The sequence below is a fragment of the Arachis ipaensis genome, chromosome B6 (assembly GCF_059453495.1).
Source record: "Arachis ipaensis isolate K30076 ecotype BB chromosome B6, ASM5945349v1, whole genome shotgun sequence".
Lineage (NCBI taxonomy): Eukaryota > Viridiplantae > Streptophyta > Magnoliopsida > Fabales > Fabaceae > Arachis > Arachis ipaensis.
In genome coordinates, this window is record NC_142441.1 from 146353452 (window position 1) to 146376931 (window position 23480).

Sequence of the window (23480 nt, forward strand, 5' to 3'; positions counted from 1 at the left end):
ATCTCATAGGCCTTTCAGGGCCGACTTCTTCTTTTTTCTTGGGCTCTCTTTCCTTCTCTTTTGATGAGTGAGAGTGCCCAGGTCGCTAGCTCAGCTCTCGAAGTCTGGCATTTTCCTCCATGTTGATGTACCTCTCAGCTCTCTGCTGTACATCACTTAGGGAGGTCGGATGCCTTTTCGATATGGACTGGGAGAAGGGACCTTCTCGAAGTCCATCTACTAGGCCCATAATCACTACCTCCGTGGGCAGGTCTTGGATCTCCAAGCACGCTTTATTGAACCTTTTCAAAGGTTCTCTAACCTCTTGTTTTACTCCCAGGAGGCTTGGCGCGTGCTTTACTTTGTCCTTCTGGATGGAGAATCGCATCAGGAACTTTCGTGAGAGGTCGTTGAAACTGGTGACCGACTTCGGAGGAAGACTATCGAACCACTTCATCGCTGCTTTCGTCAAGGTTGTCGGAAAAGCCTTGCAGCGAGTAGCATCTGAAGTGTCGGCTAGGTACATCCGACTTTTAAAATTGCTTAAACGATGCTTTGGATCAGTGGTTCCATCGTAGAGGTCCATGTCGGGGCTTTTAAAGTTCCTTGGAACTTTTGCCCTCATAATGTCCTCGCTGAATGGATCTTCTCCCCCCAAACGAGAATCTTATCGGTCACTGCGGGAGCTTCGATTTTTGAGAGCAGACTCCAGCCTTAAGAGCTTTTCTTCTAGCTCTTTTCGTCGCTCTATCTCATTCCTCAAGTTTCTCTCTGCCTTTCGCTGTCGTTCCAACTCTTGTTCCAACTGTTCCAGGCGCCCTTGGTGGCCGTGGAACAATCCCATGAAATCAGCAGTGTGGGGTTGTCCCTCTTTTCCTGATTCGTGCCCTTCAGAGGAGTTTGTCTTCGGGTTTTTCAACCCTGAGGTGCCTTCTCTATGTTGATTGGTCACCCCTTGATGAAGGTCAATATCCTCATTATTGTTTCCCACGTCCTGATTTTCCTGCTCGGAATCGGACGCTATGTGGCCATCTTTGTGTGAGTCATCCGCCATTACTGGTTGATCTCTTGGGTCCCCGACAATGGCGCCAATGTTATGATGGGTAACTGGAGATTAGTGGGTTGGACTCATTGGGTTGGCCCAATCGTCTGAAGGAGGAAGCCTTCGAATGAGTTAGCATCTGGGAGCCTCCCTCCGACTTGTATGTATGAGAGAAATGGGGGGTGGTACCTGCAAAAACACTCCGATACCTAAGTCAGCAAGGGTCTAAGCAAGTTTAAAGAGTATTGGAACTTAGAGATACCTGAGGGGTGTCAGTGTATTTATAGTGGTGAACCAATAACCACCGTTGGAGTAGTTCCACCTTTTTAGGTGGATAACCGTCCCTTTATCTTAAGGAAGTTGAGATATGGCTCCTGAAAGTAGGTTGAGAGATTTTTGGGGCAGTTATTTATTTGAATGTGTGCTATCTGCCAGCTAATCTGATATCCCGACTTCTTTAGAGCAAGTCGTCGTTGGATCTGACTTCTTGAGAGAATGTCAGTGTCGAGTGAGGGCCAACCTTTGGGTTGGACCTTTTACTTAGACCTGGGTCTTAGTATTGGATCAGGGTATCATATTACTTTTAGTGATAAATTTTTACAGTTATTTTTAAAATATTGATATCTAAAATTAATAAATTAAACAAATAATTTATTATTATACACTCAATTATAGTTTACAATTAAATACTATTTTAATTTATAAATATAAATGTTAAAATTTGTAATTGGCTGCTTTGATTTATATCCAATTAATTAGAATTCAAATGGTTTTCGTTTAGTCATTGATTTCTTTTAGTTTAATTTTTTTTCCTAATACCAACTAAATTTAATGTAATATGATTTTAATTTGTGAAATTAAGAGTTGATTAATTTAAGAAACAAAGAAGGATAGATGTTAGGAGGGATAGGGGGAATTTGATGTATATAAAATGGAAAACAATTTTTTAATAATGATGATGATATGTTTAGTTAACCCAACAAAAGGGCTTCGCTTAAAGATTATACATTCACACGTCTATCTTTTTATCGCATATGGGTCATGGATAGAAGCGACATTATGTGCGTGTATATACTTGTCAACTATAAAACCCGTTGCAAATCTACTGTGAACTTCTGGTTTTCACGTACACTCAAAGTAGTTTATCAAAATTTTGATCGTTCACATTAATTTATATTATATCTCTATGGTCAAAATGAGAAAAACATCACATTCCGTTAGATACATTGCCATACCAAAATAGCTTCCTAAAGTATATTATACCATCCTCTTTCTAATACACATATTGATCAATTCAGCACAAAACTAAAATGGTAAATCTCTGTTCACTCTTCCAGAAAAATTGATACAAGTTCAATGTTTCACTGTCCCACCATTATACATTTCCTATAAAATATCAAAAGATTATCTTAATATATAAATTAATTTTACCACAGAAACAAATGATATCATAAAATATAAAAGAAATAACAATATTGTAAAATAAAATAATATAAATTAAAATAATTTTAAACGTTTATTATTTTTTGAATATTTTTTATAATTAATAAAGATAATTTTATACGCACACTTAAATTTATTTAAGATAAAAATGTTACCAAACTTGTACTGATTAGAAATTGTAGTTAATGAATTATGGTTAGATTAGTTAGTTAGAAAATAATATAAAATATTCTTTTCTCTCCTTTCAAACTTTTCTATCAAATACACACAAAACCTTGTATGTTAACCAAAATATTTTTGGAGAATTGGATTTATTTTGTTATATTTTTATTATGCTATTATAATCGGACAATATTTTACTTATTTCATTGTATGATTCAATTTATCCTAAATGAATAATTAAATCAATAAATTTATCATCTACAATAAGAAAGGAAAAGAATCTCATATATTCGTCACTCATGATTCATCCATTTTCCTTTTTCCTTTTCCTTTCATGAACCACAATCCATTTTTGACTTTTTGTGTGTTCATGAATCATGAAGAGTAGAGTGCAGAGATCATGTAATAATTATTATTCCTTATTCACCTTCCTTTTTGAGACGGCATTTCAATAGAAAAACTCGTGATCAGAATCTACAAATATGGGTTACATGTAAATGATTTCTTTAACATGCACAAAAATATCACCAATAAACAGAATAAAATCCTTAACATTATTTACATAATTAACACATGACTAAATAGTTAATTACCCTCCCCAAATAAAAATGGAGATTTTTATGAAAAAAAAATATATAAGAAAATTTAATCCACATCCAGTTATTTAGTCTTCCTTGTTTTGAATAAATTAATGCTACATATCACATATGAAAGAGAATCTAAGAAAATTTAATCTAAATCCAAGTATTTACTTTTTTCTTGTTTTTAATAGATTAATGTTATATATACAAGTACTCGATAAAATATTCAATAAATAAATATTATACATACATAAATGTTTTTATATTGGAGTTGAAAATGAGGTATGTACGAGGTATGACTGGTGAGTGGTGAGAGCGGATTATAAAAGTATCTTATTAAGGTTGGTTTTTAAAAGATAATTTAAAAAAAAAATATAGCACATATATTTAATAAGTTAAACTAATTTTAATTTTATAAATACAAAAAATAATAATTATATTTAGTAAAATAATTTTAAAATTTAAAAATATTATAATAATAAACATAAATATAAAAATAAATTTAGATATTTATTAATAAATTTTTAATTTTGATAAGTATAAATTAAACTAACTTTAAAAAATATCTCCTTAAATGCTTTATAAAGACACTCCTAATTTTAAAAGCTTTAAAAATAAGCGCATAATTTTTTTGGAGAATTATATAAGGAAAAAAATTATGTGTGAAGAGAATGAAAAAAAGATATAATTTATTTAAAAATTTTAATAAACATAAACTAACAGTCTAACACATTCTCTTAGATAAGTATCTAACTAATTATAAAAAAAGAATCTTTATATCTCTTCATCATAACATGCACTAATTTTTTAATGTTAGAAAATTAATTTTTTTAGTTAATATTAATCAATTTTTTAAAAAATTATTTTATTTATTTTAAATTTTAGATTCTAAATCATAAACTTTTAACATTATATTCTAAATTCTAAATTATAAATTAATTTTTTTTTCTTTACCAAATAGAACACTAGAAATACAAAACTTTTCTAAAAAATTTTACCAAGTCTAAATTAGACCACTGTAGTCAAAATTTTAGTAAAGAAATTAGCGGAAAAAAACAAAAAAAAAGAAAAAAAAATTTGTGCGCGTGAGGAACACGTGGTGCTGCAATCGCGTGTATATAAGTGGTTCTGTGTTCTTGTTGAGCTCAAAAACACTAACCAGTTTCACAACTCAAAATCAAATTGCTCCAAAATCACTTTGCACACAGAAACTGTTTGCGAGGGAAAAAGAAAAAAAAAAGTAAAAAAGAAACATAACCTCCCAACTAACTTTTCCTCTCCAAACGACAAAACCACAAAACACAAACAAGAAAGAAACATGTTTTCCAAACACAATGCTCCAAAACCACAAGATCCAAGGCTCAAGGCCATCACTGAAGCCATCAGAGTCGTTCCTCACTTCCCCAAACAAGGTCTTAATAATTAATATTAATAATTCTCTCTTATGTTTTTTAGAGATCCATGACTAGTTTTTTTGTATGCGTTTTCTTTTTTTCAATAATATATTTTTTAAATATGAATAATAATAATGAAATGAGTGCAGGGATAATGTTTCAGGACATAACGACATTGTTGTTGGATCATAAGGTTTTTAAGGACACAATTGACATTTTTGTTGATCGTTACAAAGACATGGGAATTTCCATTGTTGCCGGTAATATTATTTATTTTTTTGTGACATTCTCTTTTTTTGCCTACAACTAATTACTACTTTTTTATATTACACATTACAACGTAGAACCGTATTTTTTTAATCCTATGCTTCTTTTTTTTTTTTTTGTCTTATTGTAAGAAAAGTAATTATATTTTATTATTATGTGAATCTTTATTAGTAGCAGAAAGGGTGAAGCAAATGCCTAGGATATTCATATTAGTTGCTGGCTGCATCAATCATGTTCCTGTTCTATTTGAATATTTGAAACTGTTATATCAATATTCTCTATTTTAACTTATTTATTTATTTTTAAACATTGTGCTGTCAATTCCACAATAATATTTTCTTGTTAATGACTCTTTATGTCAATTGAATTTTTCACTTAGTCCCTGCTGTTATGTTATGTGATTTTATCTCCTTTCATCATGTAGTATAATGTATCACTTGAGCAATTAGTATTAGTAACAATTTTAGACGAATTCAGTCATGGCATTGATCTTAAGCAATAGTTGCATTCCTTGAACTGTGTTTTCTGGATCCATTTCAATGTGGGATTTTCTGTTTAGAAGCATTAAGGTTTTGCTTGAGTTGAGGTAAAACAGAAATACAGTACAAGACATTGGGAAATAGAAAGAGAATCTTGTAAAACAGAAATAAAGTCATTTTACATCTGTCTTAGAATCTTTGTATGTATGTCCTGTCTTAAATACTAAGCAATAAACATAACCTAAAAGGCCATGTTCTTTGCTAATGATGTTGACCCTCTTCAATCTTATGTGCTAATTTGATTAGATTATTTGATTAATATGCAGGAGTGGAAGCTAGGGGATTCTTTTTTGGCCCCTCAATAGCATTAGCCATTGGTTCAAAGTTTGTTCCTTTGCGCAAACCTCGAAAGCTACCAGGTACATATGTTCTATCAATATTTGTTGATTAGCTGACTGAAACAGAGAAACCAAAGCATCCATGGGGTTGAAAATATGTTCTTAAGCTATTATATCGATTTTGAATGGAACAAGATTTTGAAAACTACCATGCTTGCATTCAATATTTAGAAGCAGGACATAACATGTTGCTTAGTTTTTGCTTTAAGTTACATTGTCATATAATGCTTGTTCTTTTAGTTGTGTTATTCTGTTTCATTAATGGTGCTACTTAACTCGTGGTTCATATTTAGGTGAAGTAATTTCAGAAAAATATGATCTAGAATATGGAAGTGATTGTTTGGAGATGCATGTTGGTGCTGTGAAACATGGTGACAAAGCCATTGTTATTGATGATTTGGTGGCTACTGGTGGAACTCTATCTGCAGCAATTACTCTCCTAGGTAACTTCCACCCTTCTAATATTATCATTTTTTCCACTTTATATATAATATTCTTTTCTTTTTTTTCTTTAATTAATTAGCGAGTTTAATTGTTATGTAGTTACAATGTAAAAGAGTTTTACATTATAATAATGCTAAAATAGAGAGACAAAAAAAAATTAGCCCAAATAATTCAAATTTGCTTTATTGAGCCTTTATATAAAAAAGTAAGTTTTATCCGTTTTTGACTAAAGACGTTTACATTATTACTCAATGATATGCTTGCAGTTATAAGACTTTAAACATTAAACATAGTAAACAGTCGAGTAAAACACTTGAAAATGACACTACATCTATGTTGTCTCAAATATGCTATAAGATCGGGAAGAGTATCAAATATTTTAGAAATACTAGTGTTTCATTGGTTTTAGTCATAGATCTTAATCATAAATATATAGATAATTGATATTAATAGTTAATATTACATTATTACTAGAACAACATTATTTTTAGAATATTTAAAAATTTTCCATATGGTTTGCACCATAAAAAAATAATAATAATAATAAAAAAAATATGATATAAGGTTGTGTGAAATTGTTTTCGTAGAACGTGGTGGTGCTGAAGTAGTGGAATGTGCTTGTATCATTGGTCTGTCTCATTTTAAGGTAATGACTAAAAACTTTAGTCCTTTTTATGATCACCAATGAAGAGGGTAAAAAGTCCATGTTCAAGAATATTTGAATTATGGAAATGAGGTTGTGGTTTCAGGATGATTGCAGCGTGAATGGCAAACCACTTTATTTCCTTGTGGAACCGCGTCTTCAATAAGATTTTTGTTTCCGAGGTAAGTAAGACAAGATTATGAAAATCTATAGAATCGTCGCATATTATGACTTTGACTCCATACAGTTACCATTTCGCTAATACCACTAGCATAGAAATTCAACATTTTAGGGTTTAGTCAAGCTAGTAGATTTGACCCTTTTTTGGGAATATTATCATGAATGTAGGATAAAAAAATATTTAAATGTATTTAAGAATTTGGATCCTCTAAATTTTAGATTTCACTTTAAAAAGTAAAATGTGATTTCTCATATTTATTTTATAAGTAGGACTAAGAAAAAATATAAGAGAAAAACTATTTAATAATGAAAGATCATATTTTACCTTCTAAAATAAAAATTTAAAATTTAAAAGATCTAAATTTATACTTAAAATACCGACGTTTCAGTAATTTTAGTCGTTGATTTTAATTAATATATATTATATACTTTTTATAATTAAAATTAACGATTAAAATTATTAAAATATATATTATTAATATATATTATACTTTTTATATACTGTATACTTAGATTTAAGAAATTTTACATTGTTTAAGAATATATATGGTTAAAAAGATTTCACAAATATCCTTCATTTATTAGATAATTTTTTAAATTCAGTTAAATTGGCCCACTCTTAGGATATCTTTGTCTTTTTTAATTCGTTGTATTAGGTTATATTATATTAATCAAATTTTTAGTAATAATTGCAGATATTGCAGTATAGTGCAAACCAAATAGAACTACAACATTATAATCTCTCTCTCTCTCTCTCGAAATTAATTGTCTCTTTATTTTTTTGGATCTATTAAAAAATTGATATATGTACATGTTTTATAGTTTTTCAATAAAAAATAAATAAAATCCTCTAATTTGATAAAAAAAAAAAGAATATTACATAAATTATAAAAGAAGACGCTTTGTGGCTAATTTTTTTTAATATTGATTAAATATATGTGTAATACATTGTTATTGGAAGATGAGGTATTTTTCTTCGATACGGTGTTTTTTTATTGGTATTATTCAAATCGGACGGTCCGATTTGTTTGAAGAAAAAAATAAACTACAAATCGGAGGGTCCGATTTGTATTTTATATTTTTTTATTTTTAAAAATAAAAATCAGACGGTCCGATTTCAACATTAAAATTTTTTTTATTTTTAAAAACACAAATCGGACCGTCCGATTTGTGATTGTTGGTTCAAAAAATGAAACAAATCGGAGGCACCGATTTCTTTAAGCCATAGCAGCGTAAAACTCATCTCTTCTCACATCATTCTGAGATACATCCTTCTCTCACACGAAAAATAAAAAGCGACGCTTTGTCATGTAAAATTGTCACTATTTCCGAAGAAGTAGTTGCAGTTTGGTACAGCCTAAGAAAAAAAGAAGTATAGAAGCACATTCTTAGGCTTCCCTTTTTGGTTGTGATCTTCAGTTCTTGATTAAGACTAATGGCAATACTTGCATGCTGCGCCGAAAATATGGTTGCTCTAAATTTCTTTGTTTTTGACTAATTTCATATTTTACATAGAGATAAAATCTTTCTGCATTTTCATTTGGTCTTTTGATAGTTAGGCACCTATTGAACTTTCTTAGAGATTTGATTTTGATTGATTTCTTTTCATGCAGATTTGATTTTTCATTATTATTCTTCGGGTGACACACAAAAAACATGATTCATTGGAGAAAACAGATACTTCTCTCAGCTGATTATTAATATATTCTGCCCCTTCACAAAGATATCTTCATGGAAAATTTTGGCGGTTTATAGGGGTAGCTTCATGGAAGTCCATTATATTTTTAAATGTTTTGTTTTATGTAAATAATAAAAAAATGAATATTGGACTATTAGTTCATTTGATTAGATTAATTCTATTTATTTATTAATTCATTTATTTTAATTTCATCAATTACAAACTGAATAAATTCAAATATATTGAGGACAAATGTTACAATTAAATCATAATACAAAAATACTATGTGCATACAGAAAATCAACTACTATATAATTGTATGTGAATATGTGTATTATTTAAATTATTTTTAATATGTATTTTATATTTTATTATAAATAATTGATTTGATAATTTTTTTTTTTCACATCCAACCTAATTGATTTTAATAATATATAGACGCACTTTTTTTCATCCAAAGGCAAAAAGTGGTTGGTGATAGCTAGGGGTGGCAAACGGGCCTAAACCCGCCGGGCCGGCCCGCGTAACCCACCAAAAAAGGCGGGTCGGGTTGGAAAATTGGGACCGTCAAATAGCAAAAGCCCGCTTAACCCGCACCGCTTAAACCGCGGGTTTTGGCGGGCTTTGGCGGGGCGGGGCGGACTTCCCCGCCGGGTTTAGTATTTTTTTAGCAAGGGGTATTTTTACAATTTTTTTTACCAAAATCTAACTTCCCCCAACCCAACTTACAAGAGAATGAAGATAAAAATTGAATGTTTTAGATTATGTTTGTTTTGTTTTAGAGACAATATTGTTAATTATGTTTTGGATTATATTTATTTTGTTTTGGAAACAATATTTATAATTATGTTTTGGATGAAAACTTGGTTTATAATTATGTTTATTAGATATTTATAATTACAAAGACTTTAATGTTTGTGAATACAAAAATTATAATTTATTTATACTTTTAGAAATTATAATAGTTAAAAGTAAAAAACAAAAGAGATTTTTTTTATATCTTTATATATATTATTTAATAGTTAAAAAAAAAACAGGATATTTGGCGGGCTTAGCTCGCCGGCCCGCCAACCCGCCGTTAGGCGGGGCGGGTTGGGATTTTGTGACCGCCTCACTAGGCGGTGCAGGGCGGGCCAGCCCGCCAGCCAAATGGCGGGCTTCTGGCGGGGCGGGGCGAGTTTTCCCGCTTGCCACCCCTAGTGATAGCAGCGATATGACATAGTTTTAAGCAATTTTTTCTTGCAATTGTCTGGCATCCAAATTATAGAGCATCTGCTCATATCTTATACCTAATCAATAATCGTCACACTTGTTCAATATTATTTTATAGTTGGGGGGAAAATTCATTGATTTTGTTTTTTATCAAGGGAATATATAATTTTACGATTTTGTCAAAGAATCAACTATTTTATCTAACAATTAGTCAATAAAGTAATGAATAAGTAAAGATTAAAGAAAAAAAAAGGAACATGTTAGCTGATTATTAGCTAAAAAAATTAATATTCAATCTTTTCTTATAATTTTGCATGAAAGGTTATGCAAAAATCAGAAAATTTTTCATAAAAAATGTTTTTCAAAACAAATAAAAATATATAAAAATATTATATATATACTAAAAAACAGACACTAAATTAATTACTCTATATATATATATATATATATTGTTTTTATCTATAATGAATGGTTATTAAATTTTTTTAATAAAATTTGTTTAGTTTAATTTGACTAGATTGGTTAAAATTATTTAAGATATATAAAATTATAGTTTAAAATTAAACATTAATTAATTTAAAGTAATAAAAATACTAAAGCACATTGATTTTGAAAGTGGAGTGCAAAGCTTTAATGTTGCAAAATTTAGCGTGAGATTAAAGTTGCCAATCTATTCCAACTAAGTAGTTCATACCAACGATAACACTACAATATATGTACATTTTATGGTTTCAACTAAGACTGCACATGAATCGGATAATATATGCATATCTGCATCCGATTCAAATTTTACGAATATTATCCGATTCGCAGAGTTATCGGATTGGATCGGATTTGATCCGCAATAGTGATATCCGCGGATTCGATCCGCATATTCGCACGTCTCATATAAATAGTATAGTTTAAGAAAGTAAATCCTAATGTGATATGAATTTTAGTGTGTTGTTTTATGAATTTTATAATATCTTGTTTTTAATTTTTTATGTTCTACTTTAACTTAGAATAATTAAACTTAAATCTTGTGTTATTATTTTTCTTTTATTATTCAAGAGAACTTTTATTACTAATATTTTAGGAGTAAATAGGCTTAAACAGGTGAAAAACTAGATTTTCTAGAGCCAAAAAAGACATTAAAACAAATTTTTTTGAATTATACGGATATACCTGATATCCGATCCGATCCGCAAGAATCAGATCTAATTTGAAAAAATGCGAATATCGTATCCGATCCGATGAGTACAATACGGATCAAATAGAATTATAGACTATATCCGATCCTATCAGTGTGCAGCTGCCCTAGTTTCAACTTGAATAAACTTTTTGTTTGTTCAAAGTATCCAATTGTTAATTGTCTCCGCCAGCTTTGCCCTCCCGCTGCCGCTGCCGCAACAACCTTCCACCGACCTACACTGTCGGTGTCCATTGCACCACTCAAAGCTTGTGGTGGTTACTGGTTAGTTTAGTTTACTCTCAAATTATCCTAAAACTGCAAGATCCTCTCAATCGAAGTCTCACGGCTTATGCACAATGAAATATGAACAATGAACATTTGCAGCTATCCTCCTTACTATTAAACGTGTGAAATTACGAAATTACACTCGTGGTAAACTTCAAAATCAAGTATTTTAATACTTTATAATAGTTATTTGCAATTTGCTCCTGGCGTATGGCATATTTGCAGAATACTCCCACATCTAAGTAAAACACCAAATTCTCCAACATTCCAATATTTCACACTTTAGTCCCCAATTTACTAACTAACCTTAATATTGTAAGGCTAATTTATTGAATAGTGTTCTACCTTTCAGGGTAGCACAGTAAAGACTTGCACATCTTTCATTCCAGGGCTCCTCACTGAGTATTGAAATGTCCATCCATGGCAAGCTCCGGCGTGTTCCCCCTTTTTGTTAACGGCAACAATGCCTCCCATAAAATCTGGAAACTTTCTTGCTATTCTCCCTATTGCATCTTTCGCAGCAAGTTCCGGATTCATTCCCAACCTCATGCTTTCAACAACTTGATAACTGAAATTGAATATGGTTGTTGTTAATCTTGATATTTGTAAAAGAAAACACACTAAGAGGAAACACATACAAACTAGAAACTAAAGCTGTAACTACACAAGGACGATGACTACTATAACAATAAAGCCTTGTGTCACTAAGAGGAGTTAGATATATGAATCAAACCCCGGCAAATTGCCCTATAAATCTGTGTGTAAACCATACTATAGAATTACCAATACAATAGTGTCTATTTTCAGTTCAAGCTGTATGGAAGTGGGGAAAAGGGTTTCCATTTACATTTCCAGATGATGGATTAGGTGTGCTCACCATAATGGTAAATTCTCAAGATTAACAAACTTTAACAAAGTTGTCAAAAACATTTGTAACAATAACTAAGTCTTGCTCTATTAGATGGAGTCAGCTATATCGATCAAACGACACTGCAATACCCTATCATAATCATCATCAGTGTTTAAACCATTTATTTTTAGATCTCTTTTAATTATTTCCTCGTTACATGACATACCTTCTCTGAATATATTCATACCATGTAAGATATGATTCTATCACCTTTTCAATAGTTTGACACTGCAAGACACTCTCTGATGCAATCTTTCCTAATCCTAGCTAGTCATGTGTGACTACTCGTCCATCTAAGCATCCTAGGCTTCGTAACATTAAGGTTATGTTTATGTAATCACATGGTTAATATCATGGAGATGAAGTTGCTTATCATAACATGCAATCATGAATGACGACTTGCTTCCACGTAATGTTCACTGTCATAGTGTCATGGAAATCATTCTGGTGGCCAGAAGTACCATGTTATACCTTAACTTCAATTATACTGTTTCTACGTCCTAGTTTCTAAGCTTCTACTGCAAGGAGTTCGAATTTCAAGATCAGGTACAAACAACTACAAAGTACAGAGGCAAGTGTTTTATCAAAGAAAAGGGTGCTATGAAAGAGTCCAGCAGAGTCAGGCCTAGATATAGTTCTAAATTCCCTCAATACTCTGTTCATTCTCTACTTACTTTCACTTATTTTAACGGGCTAGGAAAGTGTGCTGTAAAAGAATTCAACAGAGTCTTGCCTTTATAAAGTTTCCAAATACCAACAAACTCGTGTCTCCATATCGTTTCCATATAACGTAACCTGTTTTATGAGGAAACCAACTTTTTATTAACCAGTAATCTGCCAACAGAATAGTGGATGAATAAGGATTAAGGGGAGCGGAGAGAAATTTAAAGGGAAAGAAAAATGTTGGCTCATTGTGGCTGGAAAAAGTTGGTTTCCAATATTTCCCTTAAACAAAATTAGCAATTCAATGACGATTATTGAATATGGTTGTGTATTAAAGGTTGATAAGGAAATGGAGGCAAGAATATATATATAAGGAACTTCAACAGAGACTCTCGAAAACACTCAATTTGAGTCTTTATAAAGAAATCTGTTATTTGTACTGACTTTTATTTTATACACAGAGCAAACAAACATTTCTCTACCATTGGATGGGTGTGGGACCAATTTCATGTGAACTTGATGACCCATGACTTCCATTCAATGGTAAAGACGTGAATATCAGCTCAGTCTACGGGCAAGAAAGTATAGAAAACATTTCTCCTCTATAAATACTAACTTTTTCTGCAGATCAAAATGGTTCTAGAGTACAGAATTGAATAACACATTTTTTATTCTTTTCCAGCTTGTGTCTCTATCATTGCTATGTTCTTTTCTTACACTTCTCTGAACTAGTATTATCAGAATGGCACTACATTGTTGCATTTCAGAATCAAGCCAATTTGTTACATATCTCTGTGCCTTAAATTTATATTGGAAAAGATCAGACATTGCTCTCTCTACATGAATAGACCAAATTTCGTCAGGAGCAACACTTCTGATTTTACTGCTGAATTTTAAAAATAAAATAAAACTAAAGGCAACTCAAATTAGATATTGATCTACACCAGTTAAAAACTATGGAGTTTGGAGCAGTATGGTACCATGGAAGGAAGCGCATCATGATGTCACCATCCCCAGTTGCACAGCATGCACCAACTTCTTCATTAGCATATGCAGACGATCCAACTATCGGACCGTCACCTACCCTGTAAACAAATAATAAAAAAAGAAACTTCAGTATAAGAAGAGTCCAGATAACAGATTAAGTTTTGCAAATATGAGAGTTAGTATGCACTTCTTACAACAGAAAACATATAAATAAATCACAAGTGCATCTTACAAAAGGAAGACAAAAATTGGCTAAAAAAGAAAGAAAACCAGTCATTGAAGAAATGAAAAGATATGCCTGCTTAAATTTTTGGCTTTGACAAGCATACCTGCCAGGAATCTTGAACGTCGCCCCATTAGTCGATGTGCCAACAGCAATATGTCCCATCTATGCCAAATATAAAGTTATTTGCATCGGCGATATGAGACATAAAAGTTAATAAACTTTTATGTTATTTCTTATGAAAATCTTACTCTATCAATAACGGCCATTGATATAGTATCATGGATCCGATGACCAAGATCAAGAAATCTTAAATCAGTAGTTTGCATCGGATAAGTCTTCAAGCACGTTTCATCGGTATGCTCCAGGTAACTTGTCGGGCGATAAGGACCACAGCTGTTTTCAGGTAAGACATTCTTCCAGAAATTGGGTTGGCAGTTATTAGCTTTCCATTTAGCCCACTTCTCTATAGATTCTGATGAACTCAGGTTTGTGGGTCCTGGAAGACCCATTGATATCGCAAATGACGATGCTTTCTCTCCTACCAGCAATGTGTGCTCAGTATGTTGCATTACTAACCTAGCAGCCTTGATTCCATCCTTTACATATCTCATGGCACCGACAGCTCCTACTTCCATAGTCGCCTATGTATCTCCTTAGAGGAAGATTAGACCAAAAGTCATGCCGATACACAAAAATGTATCACAAAAAAAGAGAGAATACTAATAAATTCAATTACTATAGAACATGGTAATTGGTCGTTACCCCATCCATGACCAGAGCATCAATTGTAGTTTCTCCATTCTCGTCTGGACTTCCACCCGGACCAACTTTTTAGAATAAGATATGCAGAAGGCAGGGAAAAAAATCCAGAAGAGAAAATCTCAGTATAGAGAACAGCATCAAAATCTATTCTTCCCCTTCCATATATGACAAAATTGAAAAAATAATAATAATAAATCCCCAACTAAACAAGCTTTATCATTGATATGAAATCCTCCAATGAAATTGAATAGTTATTATATCAAGCAGAAAAATACATAGATTGTGTGCAATGCTAAACAATCTAACAAACTGGTTGTTTGAAGCAATCTAATTGATATTCTACGACAAAGCAAAAGGAGAAGCAAGTTGTTTATAGTGCACTCTGAAACCTCTTAGGTAAAGTATTATTATAGTCAAACACTCAATAAGAAATGAAAAACATGTTAATCAAAATAAATTCGATACACAATGACACAAATATGATGAAGAACAATCAGTAGCCCAACCAAGCAATTAACCAAGAGGAAAAAGAAAACGTGTTACTTATTAAAAAAATCCAAGTTATCTTCGAAATAGTTTCAGTTTGCACCTGTTCCATCACATCTCAGTTCCTCACAAGTTGAGCAACCCTCAACCACAGAATCCACAGCTGTTGAACCACCATCAGCAGCCTTCCAAGCAGCTCTAACGGCCTCAACAAACGGCCAAGTACTCACAACCAGCGGGTAGTGCTCCACTTCCACAGTTTCATGTCCCAGCACCTAGTGGAAATAATGCCAGAGATCAAAGAAAAAATTAAAATAAATAAGAGGGTTTACTGATAAATGAGAAATCCAGCTAGGAAACTGATCAATGTTAGTGAATTCAAGTATTGAGTTTAGGGTATTTTCACTTTCACTCCAATGAAGAGGACAAAAATAAGGTAAAGGAAGTTGCAAACAATGAGAGAATAGTTTGTTGTTCTATACCATAGACAGTAAAAAGAGGAACAACATGAATTTGAAGAGTGGAGTGCTTTTGGATCGCAGCGAATCCTGGAAGAGGGCCCTTGTAGGCATAGCCATGGAGACAACTTCTATGGCTCTTGAGGGGAAGGCTACCAGAACTCTAAATTAAGAAAGCATGTGCATCTCAGTAAGTCAAAAATCATAAAAAGAAGAAAAAAGAAGCTAAGTCATACTTAGGAATGGCAACGGATTCACAATAGTAAAATCATCATTTTGACCTTCCAAAGATTAGTTCCCAAAAAATAGTCCTTCACATATTCATTACCCAATTCTGCTTGACAAATCCACCCAAAGTAAGGACTATTTTGCCAATGAACTAATATTTAGCAGGTCAATATGGCAGTTTATGCAAGATTAAAATCACACATTATAACTATGAACCTTTTGGGGATAAATAATAAATAATAATAACCAACTTGGGCTGGTCGAATGGTTAGCTTAGCTCACTCGCATGCTTAAGCGGGCGAATCTCGCCTTGTGCATTGCTCAGCAAACCTTTAATGGAATTCCGATCCGCAAAAGATTAGTAGCAGGCCAAGGATACCGTGGGAAACCAAACAATAATAATAATAATAACAACAACAACAACAACAACAATTTCTTCTAACCAATCTTCGGAATTTCAAAATGGAAGTTTACTTCAAGTTAACGGGATAAATGGCTGAGTGAGACTCATGGAGATTGTTGGTCCAAGTTCTAAAGAGAAAAGCAAAGGGACCAACTCATGTGAGTGTGAGAAGCAAGAAGTGACTAAAGAGTTAATTATAATAGAAATTGAATCAATCACATACACAGTGATTCGGTGAAAGAAACAAAAACCATTCTCTTTTTTTATGAGCAAAGGAAAACAGAGAAGAAAAACAAGATTTGAAAGAGATCACATGGAAGCAGAAAGCAGTACTTACATGGAGGCAGACAGTGGTTGTGGACAGCGGAAGTGGCTGACGGCGGTGGCTGGCTGGGTTTCGGAACGGGAAAGGATCAGACAGTGGGGAGAACAAGTGAAAAATGTTTTTTAGAAAAAAAACAAGTGTATTAACCCGTGCCATGCACGTGATAAGATTAAAATTATAATTTTAAATTATTTTGTTAAAATTAATTTAAATTATAATAATTTGATTAATAAAAATATAATATATTATGTATTATTTGTTTTTCTTAATCTAGTGTTAAATATATTAACTCTAAAATAGTTATTAATTGGTTTTAGTAATCTACTTTCTTTAATAAATCAAACATATATACTTAATGTTACCATAAATAACTTAATAATACTTAGACCCACCAACAAATTTTTATATGTTGTTTTACTATCAAGTAAGGACATATCAAAATTAGCTCAAAATAAATAATAAATTATTAAAAAATTCTAATGCACAAAATTCTCTAATAAACAATAAATAATTTAAATTTACTAAAAAATAACTCAACACTTTTCTTTGATGCCTGCAAAACATATACCTGAAATAATATTATATCAATATTAGTATACAGTTTTACAATCATCGAGCGCATTTACTATACATGACTCCTTTTTAAAAGTTATTCTACACATGTGTGCAGTCAGAAGATAAATGACTGGACTTTATTTTATTTTTGTAAATTATTATAATTATGCATTATGCATTAAAGAGGAGTGTTAGGGGGCCAGCAACTTTTGGTATTTGTAGCCATCAAATAGCCATCAATGATGGTTTTAATGGTGTGAGATTTCATCCAATGGCTCACTTTTTCTTGCTGGTTATATGCTGGCAAGAATTTGAAAAAGTTGCTGGCCCCTAGACTTTTTCTTCATTAAATGCTAATTGTAATATTGTAATATAATTATTAATAAAGATTTTCTTTTAAAATAAATTTAGAAGAGAGAATAGTACTTTTATTTTGGAAGAAAAATGAATTCATGAGGAATAGATACCTCACTTTTATTAGTTGATAATGTATTAAATATTGATTTTATATAATTATAATAAAAATATTTCTCTAAATTAGTATAATCATGCATTATTCGTTAAATGTTAATTGTAATATAATTATAATAAATATATTTTTCTAAAATAAATTTAGAAAAAAATAGTGATTTCATTTTAGAGAAAAAATGAATTCATGAGGAATTAACACCTCACTTTTATTAGTTGGAGAAAAAAATACAATTTTAGTATATTTTGTCATTATTATACATTTTTCTCTAATCATATATCCACTGTTTTCTTTTCTTTATTTTAGCATTTTGAACTTGGGTTTAACTTCTCGTAGTTCTCACTTCTCAGTCATTCTATTAGATGTAGTTGATAGCTATTGAAAATTTTCGATTAATATATTATTATATGATAGAATTAATATGAGTATATTTTATTATTAAATAAACAAAGTTAATATAAAATAAAATTATACATAAAAAAAGCAAAAAAAATAAAATTAAAATAGCAAAAGTGATAAAAAGATTATTTTTATAATTTTATTTTGTCATTTTTATGTATAGAAGATTAGAAAATAGTAAATTTTTAACTAAATTAATTTATATTTGTTATATTCAATTTAAATAAGTAATAATTATCTTATTTTAATTTATTCCTTAAATTTATATATCATAAAAATTAAATCAAATAATTAATATACATAATTTTAAATTGTGTGATACTTAAATATCTATTCAAATCAATTAGTTGATATAATTAATTCATCATAATGAATTGCCTTTAATGAGTTAAACAAAATAAAGCAGAAGCATACTACGTTTATTCTATCATTAAAGGTAAAAATTCGATTTTTATATAATAAAATAGATAGAATAGATAATATAATAGATGGCGAGAAAGAGAAAGATAAACATTTTAGATCCTAAGTTGTTTCATTTGGATGTTGCAATGTGGGTATCATATTATTTTACTTATTCTACCCTATGGACCCTTTTGTAATTTTATTTCAGTATCAATGGAATTTCACTATCTTTGAGTACTAAATTAAAATTCAAAATGAAACCGAAAAAAAAGTAAGGAGTATAAAATTATTGATTGAAAAACACTCTAAATAATAAAAAGCCAAATTAACTTTAATATTAAATTCATTAATACGATTTTAATTTTATATAATAGTTAGATAATAGATTAGTAAAAGCAAAGGGAAGAATGACTTTAATTAGTATTTGATAAAATATTCATTTAGAATAATTAAAAAATATAAAATTATGATATTATTAAAAATACTACATTTTTATGTTAAAAAATTATATTTAAATAAAATATTTATAAAATATAAAATTTAGAGTAACATAGCTTCATGAACATTAATCATTAATCAATTATGAACTAACATAAAATTATAATATAATTTATTTATGAAAAATAATCAATAATTAATATTAATAAATATAAAAATCATCCAAATACTTTTATTAAAAGTATAAGTGGTTAATTATTATTCATTATTAATAATATTTTGTTTATAACAAAAACTGAAATATAATTATTCAAATTTAGATTTTAGAAAAATAAACGTCTAAGTAACAAATGATCTATTTTATTATGTATATTATAAATCAATGAACTAAACTAACTGATATTAATCAATTATAATTAATTAATTGGTATAAATTGTAATAAATTATATGATATTTAAAAAGAAAATAAAATAAATAAAAAAATAAAAAGAAATAGAAGAATAGAAGACTACAATAAAATAAATCGAATGTGAGTTTTTTATTTTTTTACAAATTTTATATCACATCCGCTTCAATAATAATAAATAAAAATACATCAACTTAATATCTAAGAGAAAATGATGAGATAAAATCATAACACAATTCTAAAATAAAAGCTTAAATTAAACCATAATACCATTGCACAACACAAATTGAAAGTAATTTCACATTATAATATACCACACAAATTGGTAAATGACTTAAGCTTAATTATGGATATTTTTTATTTATGCATACATGATAACATATCATATATTGCTCTGAATGATGAGCACAAGAGTTGAAGAGTGTGTGCTTATTTGTGTCATTGATAGTTGCCTTCTTGTGACGACACATCATAGGAAGAAAAAGAATTGTTGTAAAAGCTACTCAATGAAAGAGTAATTAGTAAATGAATGATATTTTCTTCTAGCATATATGGTCTTTTATAGTGGTAAAATAAAAATTGAAGGAATAAAATTTTGTATTTTTATATTAGAAATAGAATTTGATATTTATCCTAATAAAATTAAATAACTAATTAGTTATATTTAAATAAATAAAATAAATTAAATAAAAATATTTTTAAGAATTAATCAAATCAATTAGTCAATACAAATAATTAGTATAATTAATTTTATTTGATTTATTGAATTTAAAAAATAAATTAGAAAATAATTGATTGAATTAATTAGTTGATATAATTAATTTATTATAATTGATTGGATTTAATGAATTAAAAAAAATAAATAGGAAAACATAGGAGACAATTATTTTTTTAACTAAATTAATATGTATTTATTGTATTTAATTAGTATAAAAAACAAATCATCTACGTTATTATGTACCTTATAAATTAATGAATTAAAATAATTGATATAATAAATTACAATTATTTGATTGGTATAAATTATAATAAATTGTGTGATATTTAAATACCTAATCAAATCAATTAGTTGATATAATTAATTTACTGTAATAAATTGTATTCAATGAGTTATAAAAAATAAATTAAGAAACATGTTAAGAAGTATGCCACGTCCATCATGAAGTACAGAAATTCAATTTTTATATAATAAAAATATACATTATTATTCTTATATATGTTATAGAAATATATTTTCATTCCATTAACTTGCTTATTTTTTTTAACTTGCCACATATATTCAGCATGGAATTTTAATTTTTCTAAATAAATTTAGAAGAGAGAATAATACTTTCATTTTAGAGAGAAAATAAATTCATGAAGAATTGACACCTCGCTTTCATTAGTTGATAATGTATTAAATATTAATTTTATATAATTATAATAAATATATTTTCCTAGATTAGTATAATCATACATTATTCATTAAATGTTAATTGTAATATAAAAAATACAATTTATAAAAAATTGACACCTAACTTCAATTGGTTAGAAAAAAATACAACTTTAGTATATTAAGTAGAAGTATATTATTATTATTATTATTATTATTATTATTATTATTATTATTATTATTATTATTATTATTATTATTATTATTATTATTATTATTATTATTAATAAAATGATTAAAAATATTTCTGATTGATAATTGATAAGTAGTTTAATAATGTATTAAATATGAATTTTATATAATTATAATAAAGATATTTTTCTAAATTAGTATAATTATGCATTATTCATTAAATGCATTTATTTTTGAGGGAAAATGAATTCATGAGGAATTCACACCTCACTCTCATTAGTTGAGAAAAAATCCAATTTTAATATATTAAGTAGATTATATAAATAGAAATACTTGCTAAGTATATATAAAAGAGGAGATATATAATTATATATAGCCTAATTGCTATATATGTAACAGATATAAATTGTTATAATTATAGAAACTTACTATAATTATATTAAATTTAATTATGAATATAAATAAATAAAAGTGATAATAATTAATATTATTTTTTCTTTTTTACATTTAATATTTACCGTAAATATAAAAAATATTGAGAAAAAAAAGTAGATATTGACTTTATTTTATTTTATTTTACGTCATGGATTTCTTTACTAAAATTAATGGAGGAAAAAATCTTTATAATTATATATCAATTTTAATCACAATAAATAAGATGAATCGGTTGAGCAACTAATAAATTTAACGGGTAAATGTTATTTTCCATTTATGAAAAAATGAGGTAACATGCATGCGTATATTAATATAGGAATAATATATACTAACAGCTTTAAAATCTTCAAGAATATTTGATTGTATTATCCTTCAGACCAAAAAATCCATCCTTTATTTTTATTAAATATTTATATTAATTCAATTAGATGAGTGTTTTAATAAAAGGAAAGATTATTATTATTATTGAATAATAACGATAATTATCGTTATTAATATTAAATTGGTTATTAATATATATATATATATATATATATATATATATATATATATATATTTTGTTGCTTCTACAATCGTGTAATAATATTTTCTTTCATTTGTTAACTGATTAAATTTGGTTATTTATATTAAATATATTTAATAATTACTAAAAATTAATCATATAATTATCACTATTAATAACCAATTATTAATAATTAATTTATATTTCTCTAAAATATAATTTTCTATCTTATTATTATTATTATTATTATTATTATTATTATTATTATTATTATTATTATTATTATTATTATTATTATATAGGCCACCATTAAGATAATAACTTGTCACTAATAAAATTTTAGGATAATGAATAAAAAATAGAATTATATCAATATAATTAAAATAGTTAAAATATTTTTGATTGATAATTAGGTTAATAATGCATTAATTATTGATTTTATATAATTATAATAGAAATATTTTTTTAAATTAGTATAATTATAAATTATCCATTAAATGCTAAGTATAATATTGTTATATAATTATAATTAAGATAATTTTTTGAAATAAATTTAAAATAGAATAGTATAATTATAATAAAGAGATTATCTTAAATTAGTATAATTATGTATCATTCATTAAATACTAATTATAATATAATTATATCAATTAAAGATAATTTTTAAAAATAAATTTAAAGAGAGAAATAGTGCAATCATTTTGGAGGAAAAATAAATTCATGAGAAAATGACACATCACCGTCATAAGTTGGGAGAAAACCCAATTTTAGTATACTAAGGAGATTGGTATAAATTATAATAAATTATATAACATTTAAAAAGAAAATAAAAATAAATAGAATAGATAGAAGACTACAATAAAATAAATTGAATGTGGGAGTTTTTTTTTGTACATTTCATATCACATCCGTTTCAATAATAATAATAAATAAAAATACGTCAACTTGATATCTAAGAAAAAATGATGAGATAAAATCATAATACAGTTCTAAAGTAAAAGCTTAAATTAGAACATAATATCATTACACAATACATATTGAAAGTAATTTCACACTACAATATACCACAAACAGGTAAATAGCTTAAATTTAAATACGAAACATTTTTTATTTATGCATACATGATAATACCATGGTCTATAAATACTTCATAGATAACATATCTTATATAGCTCCGAATGATGAGCACGAAAGTTGGAGAGTGTGCATGGTAGTTTGTGTCCACGATAGTTGCCTTCTTGCAATGACGTCTCATAGGAAGAAAAAGAATTGTTGTAAAAGCTATCAAATGAAAGAGTAATTAGTAAACGAATGATATTTTCTTCTAGCATACATGGTCTTTTATAGTGGTAAAATAAAAATGGAAGGAATTAAATTTTATATTTCTATATTAAGAATAGAATTTGATATTTATCCTAATAAAATTATTATTATCATTTGGGTTAACAACTTGCCACTAATAAAATCATTGGATAATGAATAAGAATTAGAAGGATATCAATA

The 23480-nt window shown here is 28.4% G+C and overlaps 3 protein-coding genes across 22 annotated transcripts; 1 reads left to right on the top strand and 2 right to left on the bottom strand.

The window, feature by feature from the left end:
• Positions 1-85: 85 nt before the first annotated feature.
• Positions 86-604, bottom strand: LOC148563072 (uncharacterized). The gene has a single exon (XM_088491144.1). It carries the CDS (start codon positions 602-604, stop codon positions 86-88), a length of 519 nt encoding a protein of 172 aa, XP_088347270.1.
• A 3774-nt stretch (positions 605-4378) lies between these two features.
• LOC107648507 (adenine phosphoribosyltransferase 5-like) lies at positions 4379-8759 on the top strand. Of its 2 annotated transcripts, none has more exons than XM_016352344.3 (7): positions 4379-4619; positions 4751-4861; positions 5674-5766; positions 6039-6188; positions 6777-6835; positions 6939-7014; positions 8626-8759. In XM_016352344.3, the coding sequence occupies exons 1-6, from the start codon at positions 4526-4528 to the stop codon at positions 6996-6998; spliced, it is 567 nt and encodes a 188-aa protein (XP_016207830.1). In that variant the 5' UTR covers positions 4379-4525; the 3' UTR covers positions 6999-7014; positions 8626-8759. The 2 variants fall into 2 exon arrangements, with proteins under 2 accessions (XP_016207830.1, XP_088347531.1); XM_088491405.1 differs by having other exon boundaries at positions 4404-4619; positions 4765-4861.
• Positions 8760-11450: 2691 nt separating this feature from the next.
• LOC107605372 (putative isoaspartyl peptidase/L-asparaginase 3) lies at positions 11451-16941 on the bottom strand. Of its 19 annotated transcripts, none has more exons than XM_088489268.1 (10): positions 16819-16922; positions 16522-16609; positions 16361-16408; positions 15875-16013; positions 15496-15667; positions 14907-14971; positions 14393-14785; positions 14248-14306; positions 13912-14016; positions 11451-11926 (listed from the first exon to the last, which is right to left on the bottom strand). In XM_088489268.1, exons 4-10 carry the CDS (start codon positions 15968-15970, stop codon positions 11707-11709), a joined length of 1110 nt encoding a protein of 369 aa, XP_088345394.1. In that variant the 5' UTR covers positions 15971-16013; positions 16361-16408; positions 16522-16609; positions 16819-16922; the 3' UTR covers positions 11451-11706. The 19 variants fall into 19 exon arrangements, with proteins under 19 accessions (XP_088345394.1, XP_020960832.1, XP_020960835.1 ...); XM_021105173.2 differs by having other exon boundaries at positions 16330-16408; XM_021105176.2 differs by having other exon boundaries at positions 16326-16408.
• Positions 16942-23480: the final 6539 nt, after the last annotated feature.

Bases quoted from the DNA above. Each gene is read 5' to 3' on its own strand.
- LOC107648507 (XM_016352344.3), top strand. From the start codon at position 4,526: ATGTTTTCCAAACACAATGCTCCAAAACCACAAGATCCAAGGCTCAAG. The intron at 4,862-5,673 runs GTAATATTATTT...ATTAATATGCAG, and splicing joins GGGAATTTCCATTGTTGCCG to GAGTGGAAGCTAGGGGATTC. The intron at 6,189-6,776 runs GTAACTTCCACC...TTGTTTTCGTAG, and splicing joins TGCAGCAATTACTCTCCTAG to AACGTGGTGGTGCTGAAGTA.
- LOC107605372 (XM_021105172.2), bottom strand. From the start codon at position 15,970: ATGGCTATGCCTACAAGGGCCCTCTTCCAGGATTCGCTGCGATCCAAA. The intron at 14,786-14,906 runs GTAACGACCAAT...GGAGATACATAG, and splicing joins ATGCTCTGGTCATGGATGGG to GCGACTATGGAAGTAGGAGC. The intron at 11,927-13,911 runs GTACCATACTGC...ATTCAATTTCAG, and splicing joins ATGATGCGCTTCCTTCCATG to TTATCAAGTTGTTGAAAGCA.
- LOC148563072 (XM_088491144.1), bottom strand. From the start codon at position 604: ATGAGGGCAAAAGTTCCAAGGAACTTTAAAAGCCCCGACATGGACCTC.